We start from the raw sequence: 24,750 nt of genomic DNA, 5'->3' as shown, positions 1-24,750 counted from the left end.
GCTGCACCACAGGGGGACACAGGAGAGGAGCCCATGGAGAGGGTGGGAGGATTGATGTTGGCCCCTCACCGTTGTGCACTACTAGACCACCAGGCTATTAGGAAAGCTATATGGGGATGGGAGGAACCATCAGACCACCGGGATGTCACATGGGGGGTACCGGCAGACCATCAGGGATGTCACATAGGGGCATGTCACTAGACCACCAGGGATGTCACATGGGGAGTGTTCCACTAGCGTGCCAGCCCCTCAAACAACCTGCGCCCCCCCAAACACATACACACTTTTTTTTATTATTATTTGATGTCGCAGTACCTCCTCATTGCAAGAACCAAGGCAATTTTTATTCTGAACTAAAAATCCTTGCCCTTTTCTCTGCTTTTGACACTTGCTTCTCCAGACACTCTTGTCACTGGGTGTTAAGGTCCCAAGGCCGGTTCTAGACTTTTTGCTGCCTGATGTCCGTCCCCCCCCCCCCCCCCCCGAGTTGGAATGATCGCACAGCACCCAACAATTTGCACTGCAAGTTATAGCTGCGGTGAGCACCAAAAAAACCCACCCTCGGTATAGGTAGGCAGCCAAGTATAGGTGCCCCCCGTATTGGTAGCTAGGTACAGTTGCCCCCAGTATAGGTTAGCTAGGTACCGTTGCCCCCAGTATAGATTGGCCAGGCACTCTCTTCACTTCCTGTTTCTGCCTGGTACTGCCCCCAGACCTCTGCCGCCTGTGGAAGTCGCCTCACTTGGCATCATGGGCGGACAGGGCCTGCAACGGCCAAGCACATTCTTGGATTTGCTCCTACCTATCTGGACATTCTTTCACTGTTTCCTACTCCAATACTAACTGTTCTCTACATCTTCTGTCTGTTGGTGTACCACAAGGCTCCATTCTAGGACCTCTTCTCTTCTCCATCTTTACTCATGGCTTGGGACAATTAATAACCTCTTTTGGTTTCCAGTATCACATGTCATCCGTTTTCTCAAACTTAACATGAATGAAACAGAGATTGTGATATTTCCTCCATCTCTCTCTGCTCCCCCACCTACACTTACCATCAATTTAGAAAACCCCTCAATAATCTCAACTTCTAAAGCTCGTTGTCTGGGGGTAACTGGACTCTGAGATCTTATTTAAACCATATATGAACACATTTGACCATCTCCTGCTACTTCCATCTCAAAAACATTTCCAGAATTTGTCTCTTCCTTCCAGAGGAGACTGCTGAAATGCTTGTACATGCTCGTATCACATCCGGTCTAGACTATGCGGTTCTTCATTCCCTACTGAACTCTGCTGCTTGCCTCGTGCACCTATTTTCCTGCTCTTTTGATGATGCCCCTCTCTGCCAATCCGTGTGGGGCTGTGTGTGGGGCGGGTCAGGTGGATACAGCACTGCAGCTAATCAAAGCAGGGCAGGCAGGAGGGGGTGCATGCGGGATGAACGGATACAGTGCTGCAGCCACTCAAAGCAGGGCGAACAGGAGGGGTGTGTGCGGAATGGACGGACACAGTGCCACTGCCAATCAGAGTAAGCAAGTGGGCAAAAGAGGCCATGTGCTGGATAGTGCTGCAGCCAATCAGAGTGGGTGGGGCAGGGGGAGCGTGTTCGGGACTGACGGATTAAACACTGCAGCCAATCAAAGCGGGGTGGTGCAGAAGAGGGCATGGGCGTGATGGACGGATAAAGCGCTGCAGCCAATCATAGCAGGGTGGGGCGGGAGGGAGCTTTTGCGGGACAGATGGATGAAGCACTGCAGCCAACCTGAGCAGGGCGGGGGGGGGGGGGGGGGGGGAGCTTTGGCATTAATAATTTGTATATTCCCATAGAAATTAAACAAATCAGATTGGCTGTTTGTGACTCCACCCCTCTCCAGCATTTGAACCCGAGTCACCCAATAACCAACTGTGGCAGGTTTGAGGCATCTGCTATTAACAGTGTAACCCCACCACCACCACCCCACGCATTTCACACTCCCATGCCCGCCTGCAGGATTTCTCAAGAGATGCCCCCACCCTCTGGAACGCCCTTCCACCACCTATCAGACTTGCTCCCTCTTTCAACTCATTCAAGCAAGCCCTCAAAACCCTTCTCTTTATGATGGCCTACCCACCTCCTACCTCACAGTAACTCTCTACTGAATATTTAACAGCCCCACCTAGTGTTTCCACCCCACCCTTTAGATTGTAAGCCTCTGGCAGGGTCCTCCATCCCCTAGTGTAATCTACAGAATCATGTACTCCTGTCCTATGACAGCCTGTACTTGTATTACTGGGCCTACCTAACCAGCCCATATTGCATGATCATGCATTTTGTACAATTTGCATGTATAACTTTGTTCTATGTTGTATAACCTTGTTATGTCTGTCAACCTTGTATCATTGTATATATTTATTGTCCAGCGCTGCGTAATATGTTGGCGCTTTATAAATTCAATAAATAATAATAATAAAAAAAATGGCAGCAATTTTAATATTCCCCTTGAAAATCAACAGGCGAATTTTGCTTGGCTATTATAGGCCCCACCCACTTTCCTGACTATTGATCTCAGTCATCCAGTGACCAACTGGGAAAAGTTTGAGAACCCTGCCATTAACAGTGTAAGAAGGCCTGCAGTTTATATTTTCCCAGTGAAATTTGTTTTTGGCTCTGCCCACTTTTTGTTACCTTGACACACAATCACTCAATGACCAAGTTTGTGAGCTTTGCTGTTCTTGGCATCAATAATTTGTATTTTCCCAGTAAAAAACAAAACAAATCTGATTGGCTGTTTGTGGCTTCGCTCCATTTTCTGAATTTGAACCCCAGTGACCCAGTAACCAACTGTACCAAGTTTGAGGCTTGTGCCATTAGCAGTGCAAGAATGGCAGCAAATTAAATATTCCCCTTGAAAATCAACAGGCGAATTTTGATTCGCTTTTTTAGGCTCCACCCACTTTTCTGAATATTATTCCCAGTCACCCAGTGACCAACTGTGCAAAGTTTGAGAACCCTGCCATTAACAGTGAAGAAGGGCTGCAGTTAACATTTTCCCAGGGAAATCTGTTTTTGATTCCACTCAGTTTTTGTAACCTTAACACAGTCACTTAATGACCAAGTTTGTAAGCTTTCGGGTTCCTGGCATCACAATTTTGTGAATGGAAGTAGTTTATCATCTTATTGGCTGTTTGTGGCTCCGCTCATTTAGTGAATTTGAACCTCAATCACTTAATGACCGACTGTAGCAGGTTTGAGGCCTCTGCCATTAACAGTGTAAGAATGGCAGCAGTTTCAATATTCGCCTTGAAAATCAATAGGTGAATCTTGATTGGCTGTTGTATGCTCCACCTGCTTTTATGAATATTAATCCCAGGCAGTCACCCAGTGACCAACTGTTTGAGCACCGTGTAAGAATGGCTGAAGTTTATATTTTCTCATGTAAAAAGTTAGTTGTTTTGGCTCCGCCCACTGTTTTGTAACTGTTTATAAGCTTTAGGGTCCTTGGCATCAATACGTTTTTTCCATTTATATTAAACAAATCTGATTGGCTATTTGTGGCCTGCCCCCTTTACAGAATGTAAACCCCAGTCTCCCAGTGACTGACTGTACCAGATTTGAGGCATCTGCCATTAACAGTGTAAGAATGGTAGCAATGTAAATATTCCCTTTCAAAAATCAATAGGTGAATTTTGATTGGCTGTTGTGGGCTCCTCCCACTTTCTAAATATTAATCCCAGTCAGCCAGTGGCCAGCTTCCATTCACACAATTTTGATGCTAGGAACCCGAAAGTTTACAAACTTGGTCACTGTGTTATGGTTACAAAAACTGAGTGGAATCCAAAACATCCCTGGGAAAATGTAAACTGCAGCCCTTCTTACACTGTTAATGGCAGGGTTCTCAAACTTTGCACAGTTGGTCACTGGGTGACTGGGAATAATATTCAGAAAAGTGGGTGGAGCCTAAAAAAGCCAATCAAAATTCGCCTGTTGATTTTCAAGGGGAATATTTAATTTGCTGCCATTCTTGCACTGCTAATGGCACAAGCCTCAAACTTGGTACAGTTGGTTATTGGGTGACTGGGGTTCAAATTCAGAAAATGGAGCGGAGACACAAACAGCCAATCAGATTTGTTTTGTTTTTTACTGGGAAAATACAAGTTATTGATGCCAAGAACCGCAAAGCTCACAAACTTGGTCATTGAGTGACTGTGTGTCAAGGTAACAAAAAGTGGGCAGAGCCAAAAACAAATTTCACTGGGAAAATATAAACTGCAGGCCTTCTTACACTGTTAATGGCAGGGTTCTCAAACTTTTCCCAGATGGTCACTGGGTGACTGTCTGAGATTAATATTCAGGGAAGTGGGTGGAGCCTATAATAGCCAATCAAAATTCACCTGTTGATTTCCAAGGGGAATATTAAAATTTCTGCCATTTTTACACTGTTAATAGCAGATGCCTCAAACCTGCTACAGTTGGTCATTGGGTGACTGGGGTTCAAATGCTGGAGAGGGGTGGAGTCACAAACAGCCAATCTGATTTGTTTAATTTCTATGGGAATATACAAATTATTGATGCCAAAGCTCACAAACTAGGTCATTGAGTAATTGTGTGTTAGAGTTAAAAAAAAAGTGGGTGGAGCCAACACCAGCCAAATACATACCCGGGCAACGCAGGGCAATCAGCTTCAGCTAGTCACATCATATAACCGTGCGCTGTGCCTCCATATCTTATATTGCATCATATAGAATTCTGTACTGTGCCTTCATATATTGCATTATATCACATCATAAAAACCTATATTGTGCCTCCATATTTTATATTGCATCATATAATCCTGTGTTGTACCTCCATATATTATATCTCATCATATAATATTGTGCTGTGCCTCCATCTATATATATAATAGAGTAAGTGCCTCAACCTTCAAGCAAGAAGAAGTAGTGCCCTGCCCCCAGGGCCGGTCCAAGCAAGAAGAAGGGGCTGGTCCAAGCAAGAAGAAGAAGTAGTGTCATATCAAACCAAGGGCAAAGAGGGATAATTTGCATATTCAGTAGCAGTGCATTGTGGGTAACCACAAATGTTCACTTATAGCTGAATTATTGCAGATTTGCTTCTATTTTAAGAAGGAAAATTACACCAAGCTTTGCTTTTTTTAGTAGGAGGGCTTTTTGGTCCCTTTTATCCCCCTATACATTCTTATTAATTTGGGTCACCCTGAGCTGCTTGGTTACTCTGTTGTACTGGTCCAAGCCCTATCTCATACAGCCATATCAATCTCTGCTGTGAACTGATGAGGACTAAAAGTCTGAAATAGGCTGTCACATGTGGTTTTGATATGACTGTGTAAAATTTAAAGCTATAGGGCCTGATTCACAAAATGCTGCAAACTGTTAAGCATGGGTGTGCTAAACAGTTAGCACGTGAAGTGCCATTTGTGGACTTTTGTGCGTGGAAAGTGCTGTGAATCGCGCAAAAGACCGCAATCGCGGACTTTTGCGTGTGTAAAGTACCGCGATTTGTGGCAAATTGCGCGCGCAAAAGACCGCAATCACGGAAATCGCAGCACTTTGTGCGCGCAAAAGTCCGCGAACGGCACTTCACGTGCTAACTGTTTAGCACAACCGTGCTAAACAGTTTGCACCGCTTTGTGAATCCGGCCCATAGGCTTGCTTGACTTACCAAGAGTGAAAAGGAATAGTTTGCATATTTAGTAGCGGTGCATTGTGGGTAACCACAAATGTTCACTTATAGCTGAATTATTGCAGATTTTCTTCTGTTTTAAGAAGCCAAATTACACCAAGCTTTGATTTTTTTTTAGTAGAAGGTCTTTTTGGTTCCTTTTATCCCCCTATACATTCCGAGTGGTTTGGGTCACCCTGAGCTGCTTGGTTACTCTGTTGTACTGGTCCAAGCCCCATCTCATACTGCCATATCAATCTCTGCTATGTACTGATGAGGACCAAAAGTCTGAAACAGGCTGTCACATGTGGGTTTGATATAGCTGTGTAAAATTTAAAGCTATAAGCTTGCTATACACCAGTGGTTCTGGATGCTTGCTTGGATTACTAAGGTTGAAAAGGGATAAATTGCATATTTAAAAATGTTCACTTATAGCTGAATTATTGCAGATTTCCTTCTGTTTTAAAAAGGCAAATTACACCAATACAGTGGGGAGCATTGCAGGAAGTGACAACAGTGGATCGCACGCTGGAACACGGAAGAGGTGAGGCATCCCCGCCCGCTGCCTCTTACTAATAGTGGCGGCTGCTACTGTGCTTAAGCAGGAGGGGAGCGCACATGGGGGACACAGGTGAGGCAGGGGGGGTTCCTGCTGAGCTTAAGCTGCAGGGAGAATGCACATGGGGGACCCAGGTGAGGGGGGGTTCCTGCTGAGCTTAAGCTGGAGGGGGAGTGCACATGGGGGACCCAGGTGAGGGAGGGGGGTCCTGCTGAGCTTAAGCAGGAGGGGGAGCGTACATGGGGGACCCAGGTGAGGGAGGGGGGGTTCCTGCTGAGCTTAAGCTGGAGGGGGGGCACACATGGGGGACCCAGTTAAGGGGGGGGTCCGACCCCCCTCCCCGCCACTGTGCCCAATACCCCCTTCCTGCCCTCTACCCCCTTATGCGGCGTATGATACGCTGCGGGTCGACTAGTATGTAATATTACCTCTATTATATGATGTAATATAATGCAATCTATGGAGGCACAGCACAGGATTATATGATGTGATCTAATGTAATAAATATGGAGGCACAGCACAGGATAAAGAATTATACTATATGTACTAATAATAGGGGAGGGGTGTTTCTGTGATTGACTAGGGACTAGATTGTGAGCCCCTCTGAGGGACATTTAAAGTGACAAGACAATATACTCTGTACAGCGCTGTGTAATATGTCGGCGCTAAATAAATAAATAAATAAATAATAGATACATTGGCCAAGAGCAGTTGGGCGGGGCAGCGGGGAGGGACCACGTGGCGCTGGACTATATAATAAAACCGGACTACAGAGGCGGCCAATCAGAGGCGGAGTTCAACTTTCTCCAACTTCTGAAAGCTGTCTGCGGTGTGATAGCCGTGCTGAAGACTGAGAGTGCCGGGGAGAGGGAGAGACAGACAGGCGACATTCGAAGAGACAGCCGGGGAGTGAGCTGTAGAAAGAGGAAGTTGGAGAGAAGTCTGTAGAGTTCAGCATGTGCCGGGGAGACAATCACTGCGGAGGGGGAGACAGTCACTGAGAAGGGGGACACTGAGGAAGGGGAGACAGTCACTGAGGAAGGGGAGACAGTCGGAGGGTAAAGGCAGTTAGTTTGGGGGAGACGGTTATTGTTGGGGTTAGAGCCTCCCCTGTGCACAGAAAGATGTGCAGTCAGAGCTAGCATGGATTGCGGGTGAGGAGTCAGACTGTCAGCTCTTCTGTCCGTCTTTACAGCTGGTGTTGGATGCGGAACCAGAAAAGGTTAGTAGATGTCTCATCTGTTGAGTAGAATATCTCACAAGACAATCCAGTTAGTTGCTGACTGTCTTTCCTGTTTCTCCTATAGTATCCTCCTCCCTCTGCTCTGCCCTCTGTATGAAGTGACCCCCCTCTGCTCTGCCCTCTGTATGAAGTGACCCCCTCTCTCCTCTGCCCCTCTCGGTATGGAGTGACCCCCTCTCTCCTCTGCCCCTCTCGGTATGGAGTGACCCCCCTCTCTCCTCTGCCTCTCTCTATGGAGTGACCCCCTCTCTCCTCTGCCCCTCTCTGTATGGAGTGACCTCCTCTGCCTCTCTCTGTATGGAGTGAACCCCTCTCTCCTCTGCCCCTCTCTGTATGGAGTGACCTCCTCTGCCTCTCTCTGTATGGAGTGAACCCCTCTCTCCTCTGCCTCTCTCTGTATGGAGTGAACCCCTCTCTCCTCTGCCCCTCTCTGTATGGAGTGAACCCCTCTCTCCTCTGCCCCTCTCTGTATGGAGTGAACCCCTCTCTCCTCTGCCCCTCTCTGTATGGAGTGAACCCCTCTCTCCTCTGCCCCTCTCTGTATGGAGTGACCCCCTCTCTCCTCTGCCCCTCCTCTGTATGGAGTGACCCCCGTCTCTCCTCTGCCCCTCCTCTGTATCGGAGTGACCCCCGTCTCTCCTCTGCCCCTCCTCTGTATCGGAGTGACCCCCGTCTCTCCTCTGCCCCTCCTCTGTATCGGAGTGACCCCCGTCTCTCCTCTGCCCCTCCTCTGTATCGGAGTGACCCCCGTCTCTCCTCTGCCCCTCCTCTGTATCGGAGTGACCCCCGTCTCTCCTCTGCCCCTCCTCTGTATCGGAGTGACCCCCGTCTCTCCTCTGCCCCTCCTCTGTATCGGAGTGACCCCCGTCTCTCCTCTGCCCCTCCTCTGTATCGGAGTGACCCCCGTCTCTCCTCTGCCCCTCCTCTGTATCGGAGTGACCCCCGTCTCTCCTCTGCCCCTCCTCTGTATCGGAGTGACCCCCGTCTCTCCTCTGCCCCTCCTCTGTATCGGAGTGACCCCCGTCTCTCCTCTGCCCCTCCTCTGTATCGGAGTGACCCCTGTCTCTCCTCTGCCCCTCCTCTGTAGCGGAGTGACCCCCGTCTCTCCTCTGCCTCCCCTCTCCCCTGCTGCCCCCTCTCTCCTCTGCCCCCTCTGTACGGAGTGTTCCCCTCTCTCATCTGCTGTGCTCCCCTGTACGAAGTGTCACCTCTCCTCTGCCCCCTTGTATGGAGTGACCCCCTCTCTCCTCTGCCCCCCCTATATGGAGTGACCCCCTTTCTCCCCTCTTCCCCCCCCCCCCCCTGCTTATGAAATGTCCTTTCTCTCTCCTCTGAAATGTCAGCTTCCTGTCTCTCTAATCTGCCTCCTGTATGGAATGTCTGCTTCCTGTTTCTCTCTTTGTTTTCCTGTATGAAGTTTTAGTTTCCTGTTTCTCTCCTCTGCTTCCTGTGTAGAATGTCTGCTTCCTGTTTCTCTCTTCTGTATCGAGTTTTAGTTTCCTGTTTTTTTTCTCCTCTGCTTCCTGTATGGGAGTTCAGGTCTTTTTTCTCTTATATTGCAGGAATTTGTTGCCATGGTGAAAGATGGTGCATTGACTGGAGAGTTTCAGGCTTCTGTGGATGAATTGGGGTCTCAGAACCTGGTTGGTAATGGGGATGGGCCCATCAAAGCGGGGGCGGACCTGGTGACCAAGCTTTATGCCCGACGCTGGTTGATGGTGACACTGTTTAGTTCATACTCTCTCTGTAACTCCTTCCAGTGGCTGCAGTATGGAATTATCAGTAACATCTTCATTCAATATTATGGCGTCAGCAGTCTGGCCATTGATTGGCTGTCTATGTCATACATGCTGGCATACATCCCACTCATCTTCCCTGTGGCATGGCTGTTGGACATCCGGGGCCTCCGCATCATTGCCATCATTGGCTCCGGCCTGAACTGTCTAGGTGCCTGGATAAAGACCGGCAGCGCCCGGCCGGACCTGTTTGGCGTGACACTGTTTGGACAGTTGGTGTGTGCCTTGGCACAAGTCTTTATCCTGGGAATGCCATCTCGTATTGCTTCTGTGTGGTTCAGCTCCTCCGAGGTCTCCACCGCCTGCTCCATCGGGGTCTTCGGCAATCAGGTACTTATCCCGGGGGGTGGGGGGTTTGGCGCAGCTTTGTACCCCAGGGGAGGAGGGTGGCGTCGAAGCAATTTCATACCCTGGGGCTTTGTGTTGTAAGTATCAATAAGATTACCTAAACTGCAGTATAGTAAAACAACCAAAAGATGTCACTGTCTTTGAAATGTGGTGGTCTTTTTTTTTTTTTTTTCCTTGTTTCCTCTGTTCCTCTCTGTTGTAAGTAAGCTGCTTTATTTAATGGTTGTGTATGATTTAATCTCTGCACGTTTTCTTTAGGAAAGAGTTCTAATTTGTTATGCTGGGTGTCTATCTGCGTGCACAGGCCACTTTGCTCCATTTTGTACCTTGCGCAGGGGGGGGCAGTTTTTTTTTTTTTGCACAGCAGGTCCGGATTTACATAAGAGGAGCCTTTAGGCCCAGATGTCCTGGCACCTTAGACTTCGCCCTCCATGAGCCTACAAATACCCTCCGAATCGCACCACACCGCAAATCTGCTGGCTGTCCCAGCTGTCACTTCTTACTTCCCTTGCTCATCATAGGTAGCTACAGGAGTCCCTCAGCATTAGGTAGCCAGACGTACACTCAGTATTAACCTATTTTAGTTCCTGGACGTAGAAACTACGTCCAGGAACCATGCGCGCGCTCCCGCGGCCGATCGCACGCTCCCGGCCGCGGTTCGTTAGCCAGGCAATCAGTGAATCGGGCTATGGTGCCCGATCACTGATTCCTCTCCCCCCGCTGAAAGAGCGACAGCTTCTCTCGGAAGCTGCGCTTTTTCTGGCTGTAGCGTCCCCCATGCGCCTCTCTAAGCGTGTATTACGCTTAGAGTGACGTCATGTAAACAAACTCATGGCCGCCATCTTGTGGCCAAAAAGTAAAACTACAACTAAAAGTAAAAAAAATAAAACTCAAACACACATTTACATTATAAATCTATTGCTACATCCCACCCTCCCAAAACTACCCAAATAAAATGTTTAATATAAAAAAACATGTAAATATTTACCTAAGGGTCTAAACTTTTTAAATATCAATGTAAAGATGAAATATTTCTATTTTTTTTTTAAACTTGTAAATGGTGATAGACGCAAAACGGAAAAAATGCACCTTTTTTTCCAAATAAAATATTGTCGCCATGCATTGTGATAGGGACATAATTTTAACGGTGTAATAACCGGGACATATGGGCAAATACAATACGTGAGTTTTAATTATGGAGGCATGTATTATTTTAAAACTATAATGGCTGAAAACTGAGAAATAATGGTTTTTTTCTTATTCTTCCTGTTAAAATGCATTTACAGTAAAGTGGCTCTTAGCAAAATGTACCCCCCAAAGAAAGTCTAATTGGTGGTGGAAAAAACAAGATATAGATCAGTTCATTGTGATAAGTAGTGATAAAGTTATAGGCTAATGAATGGGAGGTGAACATTTCTCAAGTGAAAACGACGGAACGCGAATGGGTTAAGTAGCTAGTGGTGCCCCGACTGAAGGGAGATCTCATCAGTGGAATGCTGAGCGCTTGATCAGTAACCTCTCATTAACGCTCTGCTCGGGCCTCTGCATGGGGAAAGAGGGAGGAAGGCACGAGGGGAGCGAGCCACCTTTCCATCATCAGACGCCTGTAGGCATGTGCCTTATGGTGAATCCGGCCCTGATGCACAGATAATGGGGAGCTGTCTTGTAGCACTGGGGGCAGGGGGAGCAGGTATGAACCCTTTAGATGAGACTGCATAGTCAGCAAGCACAGCGCTAACTCATGATGGTGAGAGGATTAGGCGGGTTGGTGGGATTAGGCGTTGTGACATCACTAATCCCAGTCACAGGATGCTGCGCTTCTATCAGCACCTCAGTCTAGTTGTCGGGGGAGGTCCTATGATGTCACGTGGGTTCATCTGACATGGGGTTTGGGTCAGTAATTAATCTGCGTCAGTCTAAGAGACTCCGAGGCCAGCTCTGTGTTGTGGAAGGCAAACCTTGTGTGTGAAGTTTTATACCGGTTTGTGTCACTTCTGTATTGTCCTTATTGTATCCAGTATCAGCGCAATAAGTGACTGAATAGTGTACTGGTTAAAGAGTCTGAAGCCTCCAAAAATACCTGTTTTTACTTGACCGTTGTAACGATTGTGGAATTCTCTCCGTGATCAGCGCACAAGACGTGCGCTGACACTGCGGAAATCCTCCACAAGCGTGTAATTTGCGGGAACCCAGCAAAAGGTGCAATGCACCTGTAGAGGGAATTTCCTGTCGACAGATGGGAGCTGTGGAGTGCAGAGGAACAGCTCCTCTGCCCTGCCACACACTCCAGACAGGAATTGCACGAAGGGAAGAAACGCAGGGCAAGATAGCCCTGAAAGAGAGAGATCAAAGCGACAGAGGGTATGTGTGTCCACCAAACTAGTCGCCACCCTGCGACGATGAACACACAACCATGAAGACAAAGTGAGAAGGCAATCGCCAGAGATGGCGATTGCTAACAGCGACACAAGACCGAATAAGCACAGATGAGGAATGTATGGATGTCCACCAATCTAGCCGCCAACCTGCGACGGTGGACACACAACAGAAGAAACCAAGTGAGAACGCAATCGCAAGAGAAGTGCTTGCGTAAGAGAATGAGCACAGGGACAGATTGTATGTGTGTGCACCAAACTAGTCACCAACCCGCGACGGTGTATACACAACAGCAGATATGAAGTAGGAACGCAATCGCGAGAGAGGCGATTGCCAGAGGTGACACAAGGCTACAGCAAGGCAGAGCACGAGAGTAGCAAAGGCACAGCAAATCATACAATAAGGAGATAAGGAAAATAACAAACGCTAGCTAAACGCGAACACCGCACTCATTCGCAACAGTGCACGCGTTTATGCGCGGTCTCCGCGTGTTAAGCACAACAGAGACAAGCTCGCCTAACTAACCACCGACAGACAAACATGAAACAGAGGACGCGAGCGCTTGCTTAATGGTTACCTCACCGAGCCTACAGCAAGCGTTCGTATCAGACAAGACAGACAAACGGAAAACAGGAATAAGCTAGGAAGGATCCACAGCACTAGCGCAAGAGGCTAGTGTGATCCAGGAAGACAGAGCAGAAGGATCCACAGCACTAGCGCAAAAGGCTAGTGCGATCCAAGTACAGCAAGAGAGATGGAGATCAGACGGATCCACAGCACTAGCGCAAGGAGAGTGCAATCCTGGCAATACAGAACAGATGAGATAGCTGGTAGCAACTGCTGCTCCAGCTATACTCCAAAAACAAAGATCAGAACGACTTCCTGTCGACCACCGCGGGGACAGGACAATCGCAACAGACAAACAAAACAGATATGCAATCCTAACTGCACTAGGGAATCTGCCTAGTGCAGTTCCAGGAATTACTCTAGGCTAATCTTCAAACAAAGAGCAAGGCTGACACTCCAGGCGAGTGTTACACAGGAACTAACTCTTATGACCAGCCCAGGTCTGTGATATCACATGGTGTATATATAGAGCAAGCCTACAAAGGATGTGACTAGGCAATCTGCATGACAAACGTATGCAAATTCCTCAGCAGCAAGCTGCAAAACTGACAAAAGGTCTCTCTTCCAGAGACCTGCAGAATGCAGACCTGAACAGTGGTCAAAAAACTGCCTGCCCGCACAGGCAGCCGAGCGGATCCTTACAACCGTCCTCTTTAGCATTAATGCCATAGCTAAAACATCGCATCTCCATGGCTGAATGCTCAATTAATACCCCAGAAACCCCGGGGAAAAATTTTGCTGCCCGGGGGAGGCAGTGCTTTGCGCTGTAGCTCTGCCTCTATTCACGTCGATCTCGGACGGGAGGAGGCGGAGATCCGTGCAGATTGACGCAAGTAGACGCTCTGCCTCTTCCAGGAAGGAGCCCTGAAATTTGCCCCGCGGATTTCGGGGGTATTAATTGAGCGTTTATACTGAAGAGGACTGTAAAAACAGGTATTTTAGGAGGCTTCAGACTCTCTTTAAAGGATAACTGAAGTGACATGTGACATGATGAGATAGACATGTGTATGCACAGTGCCTAGCACACAAATAACTGTCGTGTTCCTTTTTTTTCTTTCTTTGCCTGAAAGATGTTAACTCGTGGATGCCTGGCTGCGATTGGGCCGCTACCTGGAGTTTAGGAACTTTATGAATGTAAACAAATTAAGATATCCTGTTTGGAAAATGGCATGGTCTCAAGTTTGACAGGATTTATGTAGATGGATTTGGAATCTTCACACAGCAGTGACTTGAGTGACCCATAAGTTTGATATCAAGTTTGCTTCACTCTTTTTCAAGTTTATCTGGTTTCAAGTCTGAACTTTAGTGCAATCATTTTACCTGCGCACCCACTGGGGACACCCAGAGGAGTGAGGATAAGCAATTAGTGCATGTGGGTGGTGGTTGCTGTCTGGGGACCTTTAGGCCATGATCAGGGGGGTTTTGGTTTTACTGGGGGTGCTCTGTGGGTTGTGTTGTGGGGGATCTATATGTGTCTATATATGGGGGGGGGGGGATAAGTGCCTAAACAAATTAGTTTCTTTTTCCATTCTCTTTAAAGAGGCATTCTCCCACTTGTGGCTTTATTTTCTCTTCTTTTTCTTGTTTGTGGTTAGACATTTGGACATACCATACCCTCAAACTTTACAATTGATTTTTTTTCTATGTGATTGTTTTGTCTTGTTTATACCTCTGCAGCAAATGGCATTCATGTGTGGCCAGTTGACACCACTTACTCCAGGCATGAGCCAATCAGACATGTTTATTGTACAATGGCCACTGATTGGCAGCCTCCATGTTTCCAATGCAAACATTAAATCGTCACTCTACCACCCTGGATTAATATACCGGAGAGTCTTACCAGAAACCCAGACCCAAGTGTAACATTCAGATAAATCAGATCCGGGACTACACCTGGATTTTTTTCCATGTAGTTTGCTTTATTAATGCATAAAACATCGCTTTTGTAGCTGTGATATGTATGCATTAAAAGGAACCTGAGATGTAAGACCTATGGAGGCTGCCATATTTATTTATTCATTTTTCCTTTTAAACAATACCAGTTGCCTGGCAGGCCTGCTGATCTTTCTGGTAAGTAGGGTCTAAATCGCACACCTAAAACTAGCATGCAACTAATCTTGCTAGATTTGTCATAGGCATCTGATCTACATTCTTGTTCTGGGTCTATGGCTAAAAGTATTAGAGGCAGAGGGTCAGCAGGGCAGGTAGGCAATGTGCATTATTTAAAAGGAAATAAACATGTCAGCCTCCATATCACTCTCACCTCAGGTTTCCTTTTTATAAAGAAAATGGCATAAAAATATACAGGTGGAGTACCGAAAGTGTGGATTTAACCTCCCGTGTTTCCCTCAGAGTTCCTCAACTGTCGTACTTCTCAGTAACCTACCATCTCTCTTCTCAGCTTGGAGTAGCAGTCGGGTTCCTCCTGCCACCTGTTCTGGTCCCCAACATTGCAGATAAGGAGGAGCTTTCCCAGAACATCAGCATCATGTTTTATGGTACAGCTGCTGTTGCCAGCCTCCTTTTCATCCTGGTAATCTTCAGTGAGTATCTCCAGATGTTGGCTAACACACGGGTTGATGGACAAAAATATGGGAACACCTGGCAAAAGACGAAGCCTTGACTAATCTAACGGGGCTTAGCACCACCTTTTTGTAGTCAGAACTGCTTGCAGTCTTCTTGGAATGGATCGAGGTCCTGGATAGTTTCTGGGGATTCTATTACCATTCTTTCTGCAAAACATTGGCAGGTTTATTAGTGATGGAGGTGGAGAGCGTGTTTGAACATTTGTCTCCAACACTGACCACAATGGCTCAGTATTATTGAGATCAGATGATTGCAAAGGCCACGGCAGATATGAAGCTTCATCTTGGTTCTCAGAAAACCAGTCCTGGCTGATGAAAGCTGTAAAGACGGGTTTTGTTCTCTTCATGAACAGCATCACCATTGGGGAAGAAGCTTTGCACCATGGGATGAACCTGGTCACTCACAATGGTTACGTAGTCGTTACCAGTGATGTGACCTTTAAGGGTAATGATGGATCTGGCAAAATACTGCCATATTTCACTCTTGGAAGCCAACCATCTGGATGGTAAGCTTGGAATGGCATTCCCCAGAAGTCAAAAACCGTGTAACGCTCGACTCATCTGATTAAATGACCCTTTTCCATTGCTTTATGGTCCAGGTTTGAGAACTTTGGCACCACTGTCTCCGCATAGCAGCATTTAAATTACTGATGCGTGGTTTTGCAATGGCGGCTCCTGACTAAGCCTTGCTTGTGGGGTTCACGTTGTACTGTTTGGGTGCTGATAGGGTGTGTGCAAATAGATGGAGAGAAAATAGAAGCTGTGACAGATTTCATCTTCCTGGGATGGAAGATCTCTGCAGATGATGGCTGCAACCTTGAGGCTCTTGATACTTGGAAGGGAAAGCTATGGCAAGTTTGGTCAAGATACTTAGAAGAAACCAGAGACATACCTTGGCCTTCCTACAGCCCCATAAGCTCCGATTGCTCCCACGCCACCGTCCTCCGCTACCCGCAGCTACGAGAGCCGAGTCCCATCACGGACGTCATCGGAGCCAGCCTACACAGGAGAAGCAGTGGAGTGAGAGAAACGCAAACAGCGCTCTTCTCTTATGCTAGACTGGCTCCAGCTGACGGAAGTGCGGGGACCTGGTTCTTGTAGCTTCGGGCAGCAGAGGACGGCAGCGTGGGAGCAATCAGAGCTTATGGGGCTGGAGGAAGCCCAAGGTATGTATACAAATTTTTCCTGTCTCTGGTTCACTTTAGGGCCTGGGCCCACTAATGCAGGTGGATCCGCTTCTGTCCCCTTTTCTGCATCTGTAACATTGATTAAAAAGCGGACACAACTGCGTCAGTGGGCTCCCTGGACAGTCCGAGCTGCCAGAAGAGCTAACCAACCAGTCAATACTTACAGAAATAAGGCCAAAGTGTTCACTAGAAGGGCTCCAGCCTCCTTGGTCTTCCCGGGCTAAGTATCCCTCTTTTTTGCACTCTTCATCTCTATGCACTTTATTTATAGGCTGCTCCCAGGGTGTTTATTATAGCAGCTCCTTGCTGGTTTGAACAGTATATAATATATATATTGATTGGTTTTGTATCTTTGCACAACATTTTTCACTGTGTGTGTGTGTGTGTGTATGTATGTATATATAAATAGTGTGTGTGTGTGTGTGTGTGTGTGTGTGTGTGTGTATAAATAATTGTGTGTGTGTGTGTGTGTGTATGTATGTATGTATGTATGTATGTATAAATAATTGTGTGTGTGTGTGTGTATATGTATGTATGTATGTAATGTATAAATAATATGTGTGTATGTATAAATAATATGTGTGTATGTATGTATAAATAATATGTGTGTATGTATGTATAAATAATGTGTGTATGTATAAATAATGTGTGTGTGTGTGTGTGTATGTATAAATAATTGTGTGTGTGTGTGTGTGTGTGTGTGTATGTATGTTTGTATAAATAATTGTGTGTGTGTGTGTGTGTATGTATGTATAAATAATATGTGTGTATGTATAAATAGTGTGTGTGTGTGTGTGTGTGTGTATATATATGTATAAATAATATATGTGTGTGTGTGTGTGTGTGTGTGTGTGTATATATGTATGTATAAATAATATGTGTGTATGTATAAATAGTGTGTGTGTGTGTGTGTGTGTGTGTATATGTAAATAATATATGTGTGTGTGTGTGTGTGTATATATATATGTATGTATAAATAATATGTGTGTATGTATAAATAGTGTGTGTGTGTGTATATGTATAAATAATGTGTGTGTGTGTGTGTGTGTGTATATATATATATATATCTATATCTTGCTGAACCCGGGTTCAACCTTGAGTGTGCTCTAAATAAATGCACACTGAGGTGGTTATTTAGGCATACCGTATATTGTGATCATTATATGGTGGTTTCTTTGATCACTTATTCGGACATGATTGTATGTAGCTGTTACAACAACAACAACAACAAATAACATTTGTAAAGCGCTTTTCTCCCGTGGGACTCAAAGCACATAAGCATGGCTCCGACCATCGTGGTACAGAGGAAGAATTTTATAAATCTGGAAATGCCAGGCTAAACAGGTGGCTTTTCAGTCTGGATTTGAATAGCTCCAGGGATGGTGCTGTCTTTACTGGGTGTGGTAGGGAGTTCCAAAGAGTAGGGGCAGCATGACAGAAGGCTCTGTCTCCAGATTTTTTGAGGTGCACTCTGGGAGTGACCAAGTTTATAGAACTTGCTGATCTGAGGTTGTGAGAGGTGTGGTGCAGCTTCAGCAAGTCCTTCATGTATCCAGGGCCCAGATTGTGCAGGGATTTGAATGTCAGCAGTCCAATCTTGAAGAGTATTCTTAATTCTACTGGTAGCCAGTGCAGTGAGCGAAGGATCGGTGTAATGTGACAGTGGCGAGGCTGGTTTGTTAGCAATCTGGCAGCAGCATTCTGCACTAATTGCAGGCGACGCAGGTCTTTTTTGGGGAGGCCAGCACCATTACGACCATATGGTCGGTTTTAATTGTTTTTAATTTTTGAAACTCAAATATGTCAAATATGTTTTGTATTAGTCACATTTTTGAATAAATGTTATATTATTATATTTGAGTGGTGCCATCCTTATGGGCTTTCTTTTCTTGAACTGTAGTAGGTGTGTTTTGAGCCCTTGAACAATATTAAAAAAAGAGTGTGCAAGTGCTGCAGACATATTGCAGCTTTTCAGAAGCTCTGGTAATGCTATTATGAAACTCAAATACTTTGGTCACATAATGAGAAGACTGGATTCTTTTGTCAAATCCTTGATGCTTGGAAAAATTTAAGGCAAAAGAATAAGAGGATGACAGAGGCTTAGATGGATATCATGAATGAAGCACGCAGAAGTTATCTGGTCATGTAGAGTTGGAGTCGACTGAATGAAGAGGCGGATGGTGTGAGAATGGAATTCAGCTCATCAGTCACTTTTGCTATAACCCCCCCCCCCCCCCCACACACACACACACACACCAATCCTATCCCTATGCAATGTTCACATGTCTCTGTCACTAAGCTTACATTTCCATCCACCCTGGTGTTTGTCAGATGAGGTTTTTCCAGTCTTACAATATGCAGTCAGAATCTTGGATACTGTGTTTTGTGATGCACTAAACACTCCCGCTACCTTGGTTACAGAAGCACACATCGTGAAATCCCCAACATGGGGATGGAATTATGTTACATTGTGGCCAAATTGATGTTCTTTACTCACAACTGCACAGATTGTTGTCTTGCAAAGTGTAAACAAGCTTTTTATATGCAGATGCATTACGCAACAGGCAGCGCACTCTAGAAAACGTAAACTCAGGTAAATATTTTGGCGGGTGTTTCCATCATTTTCATCCATCCCCTGTAATTGGCTGCTGTGTACCTAGAAAGGTGGAGGGGTGTGTGGAGGTAGCTGTGTACATAGAATGGTACGGAGTCACAGCTGCATCTTTTGTTTAGTTTTCCAGGAGGCTCCCCCGCACCCACCCAGCATGGCGCAGGCCGCATTGCTCTCTGCTCCAGACAGCCAATACTCCTATAAACGGGCCATAGTGCATCTGCTGAGGAATCGAAACTTCATACTGCTGGTGGTTTCATATGGTAAGTGCAGATATCCATTTTGTCACATGACCTCAGGAATGTCACTGCTGACAGATGTGGTCTGCTTCTGTAAATTGTGATCATACATATGCTGACGTGACTCTTCTGCCATCGCTCCTCAGTCCTGAATGTCACAATCTAGCTGCTGACTATGTGGGGTGGGGGGAGGAGCCACAATGTGCTGCAGATATCCGGGAGGGAGAGGACTGTGCTGCAGGAGGTACTGGGGGGGGGGGGGGGAGATGGGGGAGGATTGTGCTGGAGGATGTATGGGGGGGGGGGGTGTAGGACTGTGCTGGAGGATCTGCTGGGGGGAAGAGGAGTGTGCTGGAGGATGTATTGGGGGGTGGTACTGTGCTGGAGGATGTACAGGGGGAGAAGACTGTGCTGGTGGATGTACAGGGGATGGGGGAGAGGTTTGTGCTGGGCAATGTACAGTTGTACACGGAGAGAGAACTGTGCTGGAGGATATATAGGGAGGACTGTGTTGTGCTGTGCACTGCATTTTGATTCAGGATGTGCAGGTGGAAATCAGTACATAATCCCCATAATTTGGGTGCTGGCGATACTTTATGTGGCCAGGGGTAAAATTGGATAATCCGTTATATTTCCTTGAGATTACCTAGTCCACGGAGAGCCGTCTTTCCTTCCTTCCCCTTAGATATATGTAGTATATAACAATCTCAATGGGTCTCTTCTATACTGCATAATAAGATTGATCCAGTAATGCACACACTGCACCTGTATTAGTCTAAATAACCAATCAAATATGGTGCAGTGGTGAATCAGTAACAATGTATACTGTAATGAGAAAAATAGATATATGGTGGCATTCAAAATGTAATTCACAACACGGTGGTTCAGCAGCTATATAACTCTGTGGGAGGTATTAGTCTGCTCTGCATTGTCTTGTCATCCTACTTATGGTACTTATATTTTTACCATTTCAGGCTTGAACACTGGGGCATTCTACTCCTTGTCTACCTTACTGAACCGCATGGTGATAGAACATTACCCGGTAACTACCTGTAGAGTGTATAGCGCTGCATGTTCACAAGAGGTGTGTGTGTGTGTGTATGTTTCAGAGTGTAGTGGGTGAGGGTGCATCATGTGAGGGTGTTCAGTGTGTGGCCGGGAAGGGTTGTGGTCAGTGTACCGTGGAGGTATAGGATGCAACGTGTAGCTGGTGAGGGTGTTCAATGAGGTGTGTATGTGTTGTGCAGAGTGTGAGTGGAATGTGGGAGGAATAGGATGCAACGTGTGTGGTGGGGGTACTGTGTGTGTGTGTGTGTGTGTGGCAGGGTGTACTGTGTATTTTTGGTGTGTGGCTGGGGGGGGGGCTGTACTGTGTGTTGTATATGTGTGTCGCGAAGGTTTTTTTTTTTTTTTTTTTTTTTTTTTTTTGAACTGTGTTTTATTGGTCTGTGTGGGGTGTACTGTGTGGGTGTTTTTTGTCAGCGTACAGTGTCTCAGTGGAGTTTTTGTTTCTTGTGTTGATACAGTTGTGTTCTCATGCCTCTGCTTTTGTGTAGGGTGAAGAGGTGAATGCCGGCCGTATCGGTCTGACGATCACAATTGCCGGGATGTGCGGAGCACTGATCACTGGATTCTGGCTGGACAGATCAAAGACTTACAAGTGAGAGACTCTGTACAGCTCAGTATACTGACCTTCCATCAGCTTGTCTTCTATTCCTCCCCCCCCCTTGTCTGTCTGTATGATGGTCACCATACACTTAAGGCCCGTACTCACGGGCTGCAAAACTCGCCTGTCGCCAGCACACGTGAGCGTGTGGGCGACAGGCCGGCGACCGCTTCTCGCCAGGTCCCTCCGCGTACACATGCGGAAGAGGGACCAGCGGCAAGGCGGAAGCTGTCGCTGACGTTCCTCCTCCCCCCGCCGGAAGGTCTGTGAACCTCAATGGAGGTTGCTGTCGCTAGTCCGCGTACTCACGCGGACTAGCGACAGTTGCGGCGGGGGGGCAGCGGCGACTGTCGCCATGCGATTGAAAGTTTCAATCGCATGGCGACATAGCGACGGGCGACAGTTCGGGGGCGCGCGGGCGTGCGACGGCCCATACTCACGGGCGACCTGTCGCCGCAACACGCGCGCGCCGCGTGTTGAGGCGACAAAAGTCCCTCGTGAGTATGGGCCATTAGACATTTTTACGAGATTTATAAATTAGATTTTATTTTCAACATTCATGAAAATTCTTTATAACGAAGGAACATGTCAGTTGATCTGATGTGTCGTTTTTCCGGCCCATCACAAATCTTAGGATTAAACAGGGGGTGGTAGGGCTGTGTGGTGTGCGTTGTTAGTTTTCCTCATCTAGCACTCATTTTTTCAGTCTGGCATGCTGTGGCATAATGTGCACCAATTGTCACTGTGAATTCCTTCTCTCAGCCTGTGGCATGCTGTTACATAGAGTGCAATGATTGTCCCTGTGAATTCCGTCTCTCGGTATGTAGTGTGCAGCGATTGTCATGCTGGGTTCTTCCTCTCCCAGTAGAGATCTCTCTCTCATCCTCTCAGTGAAAATCTGGAGTAAGTTCCAGCAATTTCTTAGCAGGTTTCCCTGGCTGCAGTATATTTGGGGCAGTGCAGGAGGAAGTGAGGGTCCTCTAGTCACAGTGTTGGCATAGTCTATCCTCCCTGGGTTTGTATGTCCGTCTGCGTCTCCCAGACTTGATTCCCAGGTTGTGAGCCCTCAGTCTATAGGCACTCTGTAGGGTTTTGGGGGTGGGATGGGTGTCTGCAGTGTATGGTGTTGGTTAGGAGGGCTTTCCTTCTTCCCCCCCCCCCCCCCCCCCATCATATCCATGCCTGCGCTCTGTCTCACCATTCTATTCCTCCCTCAGGCAGACCACCCTGGCTGTCTATGTGATGTCACTTGTGGGGATGGTGGTGTTTACGTTTACACTGAACCTTGGTCGCCTCTGGGCCGTGTTTATTACAGCTGGTTGTTTAGGGTGAGTATGGGGAGGACACTGTAGAGGTTGTGACATATAGTAAGATTCTCTAATTTTCACTTTTTATTTATACATTTTTTTTTTATTTTTTTTTTTTTAAACTAAAAAGACAAGGACAGGACTTTCCGGAACACAATCTCAGAAGAAGGCGCAAACCAGAGAGGAAATGAGAAAAGTAGGGATGGGTGTCACAAGATAGCAAGTGACACACTAGAGGTAGTCTTACAACTAGCGATTTTGATTCAATTGTCAAAGTGATTGACTTTATGCAATCGACTTCAGTATAGTTGATCAAAAGTCGATCAACTAGTGGCCACACACTACAAGCGATATCCTATGTCAATCATCTTCACGAATTGATCTGACCGATGGTGTCTCCATGCTCTGAATTCAGAAATCGATTGACACGTGAACAGTAACCGATTCCTGTGCGATTGACGGATATCTGGCATCCCGCTCGATCGACAAAGCTGGTGGATTCGACATATCGGCCACCTTTCATTGATTGGGCATACTGGAACACACTTGATTCAATTCTATAAAATGATTGAATTGTATTAAATTGTTGTATTCAGAGCATGGAGACACCACATTGTTCAGATTGATTATTGAAGGTGAATCGCATAATATATTGTGTGTCACTAGTCGATCGACTTTCGATCATTATCCAGTACTGAAGTCGATCACCCAATAAAGTCGATTGCTTTGTTGGCTGAATCAGAATTGCTAGATTTATGGCTACCTTAATTATGCATGGCACTTGGCCAATCATACCCACTTCCTGTCAAATTAGATTTGCTCCAATCTCTAAGCTGCACATCATTTGCATTGCTTGGTGTGTGTTTGACTCAAGTGAGAACCAAGAGAAAATTATTCAAAAAAATCCCTAGTATGACATTTAGGCAAAGGTTGATATTTTATTAAAAAAAAATTCTCTTGATGAAGACTTAAACTATTGACTGAAAACCAGCTGCATCTCCAGTAGGGAAGATGACCAGGCTTAAGTCTATGGCTATGTTTGTATTGGCTGAAGGGTTTGGTTGGCGCATTACACTGTATATCAATAACTAAAATATGACCCAACCATTATTATTATTATTATTATTATTATTATTATAGCGCTGACATCTTCCGCAGCACTGTACAGAGTATATTGTCTTGTCACTAACTGTCCCTCAGAGGAGCTCACAATCTAATCCCTACCATAGTCATATGTCTATGTATGTATCGTAGTCTAGGGCCAATTTAAGGGGAGGCCAATTAACTTATCTGTATGTTTTTGGGATGTGGGAGGAAACCGGAGTGCCCAGAGGAAACCCACCCAGACATGGGGAGAACGTACAAACTCCTTGCAGATGTTGACCTGGCTGAGGTTTGAACTGGGGACCCAGCGCTGCAAGGCAAGAGCGTTAACCACTATAACACCGTGCTGCCCTGTAACCACTAATGAGTAACTTTTTACTGATGAGCCCTTTAACTCCTGCTTTTGTCTCCTATATCCTCTCTTCTGTGGTAACATGGAGCTGTGAGGATTGAGGAACATAATGTAACATTGCCCATGATAACAGGAAGTTGGGTAAAGTGCTGCCCCAGTTTGCGGATTGGGTGTGGCACAAGGCCTTGCTGAGCTCTGAGCCCTCTGGGAGTTGTGCAGCTGCCCATACTTGGCCTGAATGTTCCCTTTATGCACTGAGTTGGAATAGAGTCAGCTGGAAAAGGCCAGTGTTGCTCCACACTACCATAAGCTCTAGAAATGAGGAAGGTTGTAGAGGACTGGAATGTCCACCCACCGTTGAACAGAGGCTTCTAGGAGCACAAATACATGAAAAGTAATAAAGGTCAAAGCGGCACTTTTAATAATATCATATTAAAACTATGGATTAGATCATCCTTGTGAGTACAAGAAAATCATAAATGTGTAGTCCAAGAGATAAAAACATGCTAAAACACTGTCCACCTGGCATTCCTGTAAACCTCACACTAAACAGAGCATCCAAAGTCCATTATAGCAGGCATAATCATGATCTGACGCACAACTCCTGGCTCAAGGACTTCTCAGAAGTCAAAATAATCCAACCAGGAAGAATACAACATAAAGCTGACATCAGATGCTGGACTGTCTCCAGATAACCCCGGCAGTCTGGTTAGAACCTCCCTGACAATACATCCTCTATAATAATCCCGAAGTGTCTGTGTCCCATGTCCGTGTGTGTCCCTTTTGCACTCTGCGCATGTGCAGGGACGCCGAGACACTGAGGGGGAGTGATGCACGGCAAAGGATGATGGGCCAAGGGGCGGGCGCATGCGCAGTGACAGACTTAGCCTGTTTTTAAACAGACGAAGGTCACTAGTACTTCATAAATAAAACCACAGATTACTGAATTACATTAAAGGGACTCGAGATAGACAGCCCAGTTCTGATACTTGCCCAGGGCTTCCTCCCGCTTCATTAACACGTCTAAGTCTCACACCCTCCTCCCGTGGTCTGCCGTTCAGTTCAGCTGCGGGGATCTCCATCACCGGGCTCAG

General features: G+C 46.4%; 1 protein-coding gene across 2 annotated transcripts in view; it reads left to right on the top strand.

The window, feature by feature from the left end:
• Positions 1–6,969: 6,969 nt before the first annotated feature.
• FLVCR2 (FLVCR choline and putative heme transporter 2) overlaps positions 6,970–24,750 on the top strand; it is a 62,828-nt gene continuing 45,047 nt past the window's right edge. The window contains exons 1-7 of one of the 2 annotated variants that reach the window (XM_068254507.1): positions 6,970–7,437; positions 9,021–9,584; positions 15,007–15,148; positions 19,111–19,251; positions 20,202–20,269; positions 20,784–20,887; positions 22,111–22,221. In XM_068254507.1, the coding sequence (XP_068110608.1) occupies positions 9,033–9,584; positions 15,007–15,148; positions 19,111–19,251; positions 20,202–20,269; positions 20,784–20,887; positions 22,111–22,221 (1,118 nt within the window). In that variant the 5' untranslated portion in view covers positions 6,970–7,437; positions 9,021–9,032. The remainder of the gene's footprint in view (positions 7,438–9,020; positions 9,585–15,006; positions 15,149–19,110; positions 19,252–20,201; positions 20,270–20,783; positions 20,888–22,110; positions 22,222–24,750) is intronic. The other variant, XM_068254506.1, reaches the window with a different exon arrangement.

This window comes from Hyperolius riggenbachi, chromosome 9 (genome assembly GCF_040937935.1).
Source record: "Hyperolius riggenbachi isolate aHypRig1 chromosome 9, aHypRig1.pri, whole genome shotgun sequence".
Taxonomy (NCBI): Eukaryota; Metazoa; Chordata; class Amphibia; order Anura; family Hyperoliidae; genus Hyperolius; species Hyperolius riggenbachi.
Note: the sequence above shows the minus strand (reverse complement) of the source record. Positions and strands in the feature narration are given on the sequence as shown.